Below are 6,000 nucleotides of genomic sequence, written 5' to 3' on the forward strand. Positions count from 1 at the left end.
TACTTCAATTTTATTAGCAGGAAAGGCGTGTGATTAGCTGTTGTTTGACAGGGCTAGTACTCCAGTCTCCTATACTATAACGTGTCTGTCCATTTAATCCAAACACTAAGCCATGCCATTGGAAATTTTCCTAACTTAGACAAGAACATTCTTCCACCCTCAGGAGTGCTGAGATTGAGATTGTCACCATAGTATATTCCACAATTCAGGGTATACAAAGATACCAGTCTAGAATTATTCCAGGCGCGACATATGTACCTTTACAGTTGAACAAGCACACATGCCTAGACCTCATCCACTATTAATCACAAATTATCGGGGCCTCGTTCAAAAGACGGATGATCTATAAGAACCTAGAAGCGTTCGCATTGAAAGCTGGAGGGCGCAAAACAATCTGAATTAGTTAGGTGATCTCAGCAACATATCACGGACTAGTGAGGATAGTAAGAAGGTCGTCCAGATAACCTTCTTGGACCAAGAGCACGATTTATGATAGAAAAATTGAACTTAACACTAAATATTCATTATAGAATTCTACAACGCCGATATATATTATCCGAGGCTTCTGCAAAGAGACTGTGGGAAGACTCCTTAGTACTTGCGGAGCGCGCCCCAATAACTTGACGATTTTCAAAGCAGTAGATCATCTATTACAACGTCTTGGAACAATTCACTATACTTAAACCATTCCTATTGATAATGTTCCTCGATATCGCACAACATCATTCGAGTACAGGTAGGGTAGCAAGAGACGCGGCATCCGAGGTGGGTCCGGCACTGATTGACCACATGTAGATCATTACTAACTCTCTCAAAATCACCTATTAAGTCACTGTAAATTTCTTCAATTGAACAGAAACCCCTCAGTACAATTCCGGCAGCTCTCTATAATTACTCTATACAGTTTCAATATACCATGAATCCTCCTGCACCCGTGGATAGCCCCTTCGGGCTAGTCAGGAACACCCCAGTAGTATGTCTTCGGCATGTCGTCCCCGAAGGTTGCGCCCAAGTCTTCCCGTAAATGGGATCTGTCAACCCAACAGACTCTTATAAAGATCGTATGGCAAAGTCCATTGTCAAAGAAGCCGAGGCACGGGGTGCATTAAAGCCTGGTATGACCGTTCTCAAAGCAACCGGTGGAAGCACCGTCTCCTCGCTTGCCTTTATCTGTGCCGCAAAAGGCTACCAATTCCAAGTGGAATCTTCCAACGCATTTTCCCTCGAGGATCTGCCGATCATGCAGACTTGGGGCTCGTCTTTCGACCTAATTCACTGTCCTTCTGGTCAGATTATACCGGACTCGACACCCTCCATGGTGCCTTGCGCCAAAGAAGTATCCACAGCGGACAACCACTATTTTGCCGACCGATTCAACAACAAAGATAGACTTGTCGTTTATGAATTAAGTGGTCATGAGCTGGTGAGGCAATTTCCGGATGGCATTGATGCATTCTGTGGCGCCGTTGGCGGTACCGGTATGGTCATGGGAGTATCGCGAGAGTTAAAAGAAAGGTAGCCACAGACCCATGTTGCTGTGCTAGAACCAGCACCCTCGTCGGTTATTGCCAAAGGCCACACTGAAATGCACCATGTTGAGGGCATCGGTAGTGGCTTTATGCCGCCTCACCTTGATCGCAATCTGTATGATGAAGCTCGTGCTGTCACGGAGGAGGCACGCGCTATGTGTCCACGCCTTGCTAAAGAAGAAGGGTTACTGGTTAAAACATCACCAGGTCTTAATGTTGCTGCAGCTATTGCTCTTGTCAAGCAGCTAGGCCCCGATCGAACGGTTGCTACAGTAGCAGTCGACACTGGTCTCTAAATATAGGAACAGGACCCCTTTTGCCGATGCATGAATTGGTAGCACACAAATTCAGGGCCCTGACTTGAGATTCATGTGAATCGTAATTGTTTGTACATAAAGGATATACCCTGCGAAATGTCCTTCTAGTCAAAAAACGTAAATGGGATGTTTCAACTCCGCAGTGCACTGTGTCAAAAAATGAAAATAAAAAGGAAAAAAGGGAAGAAAAGAAAAAGAAAGCGAAAATATATAATCCGTCTGTCCAACAAAGCTAACAGAGAGGAAGACCCTGATTCAAAGACGGGATAGGAGAAGGGGGCAGTAAATAAATTCTATGAATCAGATATAAAAAGTATAAAAAAGTACCGAAAAGTGGAAAGGCTTAGACTAATCCGTGACTTTTGTCTATTGACGGGACTCTTTAGAATGGTGGTATATGTACATACACGCACGTAGTGGATACGATGCACTCGAGCGAGGACCTATTCCTGTCCCTCCTAGTGAGCGGTTAAGGATGAGAACGATCGTATAAGGACCGGATGATGCGGATGGAAAGGTCAACAAGGACTGGTCGAGTATATGTCTGCAGCTGTGGACGAATATATTTCAATAGCAAAATCCTGACCTTGCCGGCAATTGCGCGTCTAACCGCCTCACATGAATACGCCAAGACGATATGTGCCAGTGAATCATGGTGTCAAAGCGCAGAAATAAAGGGCATCGTTTCAGTTCCATTTCACGAAGGATGAGTCGTGGAATCGAGTTTTTTCGCTAGTTCAATCGATTGTTGCAGGACGTCCAGCTCATATTGCGTTAAATTCTTCACTTCACCTCCCACCATACAGCTCATGTCCTGTTTAGCAGCGCCCTTTTGCCATTCGGCATCGATCATCCAGTTCGTCGGAACTTCATATTCGTTCGCCATCTCGCTCTTCCCCTTGTTCTTGAGCAGACTCCCGTTGTACCACAAGAGCCGATCCTTTGCATCAACGTGAGCGATAACAAAGCTACACACCTTAGGCTTTCCCTTCTCGTCCACATCCTCCCAGCCGACAATTCCACCGTAGTGGCCCGAGAACTCGTAGCTAGCTCCTACAAGCTCAAGACCAAACCACCACGTCTCCTTATCACCATAGGTGATCTTGTATGTAGTCTCTTCCCGAACCGCGTATGAATTCTGCCAACAAATGTGAAACAGTCCGATGAATATATCCAAGCGGCTCTTGTCAAGAACAACAAGACCAGAGTCCCCCTCTTCGGCGTACCATTCCGTCCATACCAGTGACTTGTTCAGCTCGGGGCTTGGATGCCGGATCTGACTCTCCCACCACTCGTGACGCTCCTTGAATGCACCAGGCCAGAGAAGCCGGTCATGGAACAGCAATGCGCCGGTGCGGATAAATGCTTCGTGATCAAGTAGTACCTCCGGGGGTTGGAAGAAAACGGCGTCAGCGTCGGCTAGGATCACACGCTCGAACCGCGAGGCTAAAGCCGCAAAGGCCTTTATGGCCCAGCCACCGGACCGCAACTGAAGGGTTGTATCATCGAAGATAGTAAGGATGTCAAGGAATTCCAGCGGGCCTAACTCTACAATCTGTGATAACCGCGACCTGTTATCCGGACTCAGATCCTCATCCCCAGCATAAACCACCTGGATGGGTAGTGTTGAGTTCAGAACCGAACGCAAAGCACCGATGAGGTGAATCGCGAAGCGAAGAGTCTTGTTGCTAGTTGGTATCACGATTCCGGCTGAGCCTGGTTCGAAGGATGCCCGAAGATCCGATACAGGCCCTTGTGAGGTTGCTTTCCCCTCAGGCTTCTCGAGGAAAGGATATAGGGACACGGCAACTCGTTCAGTAGCGTTTAATAGCAAGCTCTTTATAATGGGATTTTCAGACTGGTCAGCTAGTGCTAGCCAGTTGCGCAGGACTCGGCTGCGTTGGCCGAGCTGGCCGAAGTGCTCTTTGTATGGTGGTTGAAGTGGGTAGTCGATAAAGTATTGCGCAAGATCGTTCACCAAGCTCACCTCAGTAATTGTTATGCGGTCATTGGCTGTAATGGGATTAACATCCACATATGTCGAATCGGTCACAATATGATTTACAGGATCGGGTGTTGGCACCTTTGAGGTCGTAGGTTTTAGCTGTGGCGAGTATAATAGAAATAAAGAGAATACCGCGACTGTTGCAATCGCGGTGATACCGATCCAAGCCGGCCTCAGGCCCCGCAGAGCCAAAAGAGAATTCATGTTCCGTGAAACCCGATGTGTAGGCTCCAGCCGAGCTTAACAGCGAAGGAACTAAGATGAAAACATTGACAAGTGGTAAATATACTGCGATTCTACGTAGAGAACGCTGCCTCAGACTGCTCTCATCAGGGAGAGAATGTAGCCATTTCTGCTTACTGGAAATAACTTTTCTTATCCTCACAACTCCCTGGCGCGCGTCAGGGGTAAGGTTCCGGGCTACGCACGCCAGAGCTGATAACAAGGAAAATGGTACGCAAACCAACTAGGCAGTGGGTTCCAGCCCTACCTGATTGGCACAGACAGGACTTAGCGGCGATTACTAGCTGCTTAAATAGAGTGGCAACTGGAATGGGGCTTGGAATCTACTGTTCTTGCCGGATCGATCTGTGCACGTCTTACATCTCTCGATGATATATTCTCACTGAAGTCACTAGTGATGTCCAATTGCAACAACTTACACGTATTCTTGACTCTCTTGGAGGTTATAATTCTGATCCCTCTGTCATGCAATCCACCGGGATATCAGGAGCAAACTCAATCGTAAGTTGATCCATCTGTTGTTAAACCACGCTAAGCTCATGCCGCTATACCGGGTTAGGACACATGGATCGTAGAACGTGCACGTGGAACTAGTTAGTTACCTTTGTTCAGCATTAGATAATGAGACCTTCAATTGCTCCACCCCAAAGGACTGGCTAGCTTGGGGCCACAAGCTGCCAGTGCCGAATTCGAGTCTGTAATAAAGCACATTAACGAAATATCCACTAACAATTTTATACTGTTCCTCTCAGTCTGCTTCTTATCCTTTATACATTCAAGGGTAAGATGCGAGTTAACCCTAGTGCCAAGAGCATATATTGTTGCCAGTACCTAGGGTTCAAACCGTTAGCCCTAAAATAACGCCAAACCTATTCTATCCGTATAGTGACATTACCTTCCACCTAAATCACTCTTCTATTTTCTTGGAGCTACACCGCCAAGACTAGAGTCCCGCAATCTAACCTTCCTTGGCATGACCATTACAGAGAACGAGTAGTGGAATCATTCGCCCTGTCGGCCTGACGTTCCAGTACGCCTCCATAATACCAAGGGTAAAGAATTCAATTAAATTCTACCATTCTCTACCGTTATAATCGCCTTTACTATATCAGCATTATCCATTCCAGACTCTCCCTTTTTGGAAGATATTTGAAGAACGGAAGAGAAGTTTTACTTTGTATAACTGTCCAATAATCTTGCGAGCGTCAGACATATACGTGATTGTTGATATCTGGAGGTCCCTCTGCCCACCCAATCGACCAATCATGTCACCATATTGAAAATCACCACCTTTTCGCCAACTATTTCTAATTAGGATCGCTTAACTCCGCTGAGTAAAGAAGGGTTGACCTAATCAAACAAGGTGCCAAGGAGTATAGTGCTCTGTACTGGCTGGAGGCCTGGTCAAGCCTTGATACATAGATCATGTTAAGCACGTGTTTAATTCAGTCGCAGTAAAAGGCTTAATATAGATAGATCATCGTCTCTGGAAAAGCCGTCTGAATGCCCATCGTTTGCCGCCTGTGACAGGTTCGGAGTCCGATTTCATCTGCTTGGGAGAGTGATTGTGGATAGGCAAGGCAGCAGGGGCTGCAGCTGAAGTTTGCTGGGTTGGCTTCTTTGATAGGGAATTCATTGTTATTTCCCAGTCACTAAGAGCGTTAGAGGAGGATATGACAAGTGGGTGATCTGGACCCAAGAAGTTGCGGCGGAGCTCTATACACTTTTTCATCAGAGCTAAGGCATCCTTGACCTTTCCTAGTAGTTTCCATGTATAGGCAAGGTTGTTCATGCTGGTGAGAGTGTCTGGATGCTCTGGTCCCAGCACTTGCTTGCGGAGCTCCAGTGTCTGCATCCCCAGCTCTTCTGCTTCCTTCCATAGTCCCTGATTCCAGTAGGTTGATGC

At 46.6% G+C, this 6,000-nt stretch overlaps 3 protein-coding genes across 3 annotated transcripts in view; 1 reads left to right on the forward strand and 2 right to left on the reverse strand.

Moving 5' to 3' along the window:
- Positions 1-916: 916 nt before the first annotated feature.
- On the forward strand, positions 917-1,825 carry BDW43DRAFT_321113 (PLP-dependent cysteine synthase family protein; the record flags this gene model as incomplete). The annotated part of the gene is made up of 3 exons (XM_032049264.1): positions 917-1,001; positions 1,047-1,492; positions 1,526-1,825. 3 exons carry the CDS (start codon positions 917-919, stop codon positions 1,823-1,825), a joined length of 831 nt encoding a protein of 276 aa, XP_031904771.1.
- A 518-nt stretch (positions 1,826-2,343) lies between these two features.
- Positions 2,344-4,193, reverse strand: BDW43DRAFT_321116 (putative alpha-1,3-mannosyltransferase). Its single transcript, XM_032049265.1, has one exon. The coding sequence runs from the start codon at positions 4,053-4,055 to the stop codon at positions 2,544-2,546; it is 1,512 nt and encodes a 503-aa protein (XP_031904772.1). The 5' UTR covers positions 4,056-4,193; the 3' UTR covers positions 2,344-2,543.
- Positions 4,194-5,571: 1,378 nt separating this feature from the next.
- BDW43DRAFT_296928 (uncharacterized protein) overlaps positions 5,572-6,000 on the reverse strand; it is a gene marked incomplete at both ends in the record, with an annotated part of 3,607 nt that continues 3,178 nt past the window's right edge. The window contains 2 exons of the mRNA XM_032044294.1: positions 5,572-5,712; positions 5,773-5,979. Coding sequence (XP_031904773.1) covers positions 5,572-5,712; positions 5,773-5,979 — 348 coding nt within the window. The remainder of the gene's footprint in view (positions 5,713-5,772; positions 5,980-6,000) is intronic.

Source organism: Aspergillus alliaceus, assembly GCF_009176365.1.
Source record: "Aspergillus alliaceus strain CBS 536.65 unplaced genomic scaffold BDW43scaffold_4, whole genome shotgun sequence".
Classification (NCBI taxonomy): Eukaryota; Fungi; Ascomycota; class Eurotiomycetes; order Eurotiales; family Aspergillaceae; genus Aspergillus; species Aspergillus alliaceus.

Bases quoted from the DNA above. Each gene is read 5' to 3' on its own strand.
- BDW43DRAFT_321116 (XM_032049265.1), bottom strand. From the start codon at position 4,055: ATGAATTCTCTTTTGGCTCTGCGGGGCCTGAGGCCGGCTTGGATCGGT.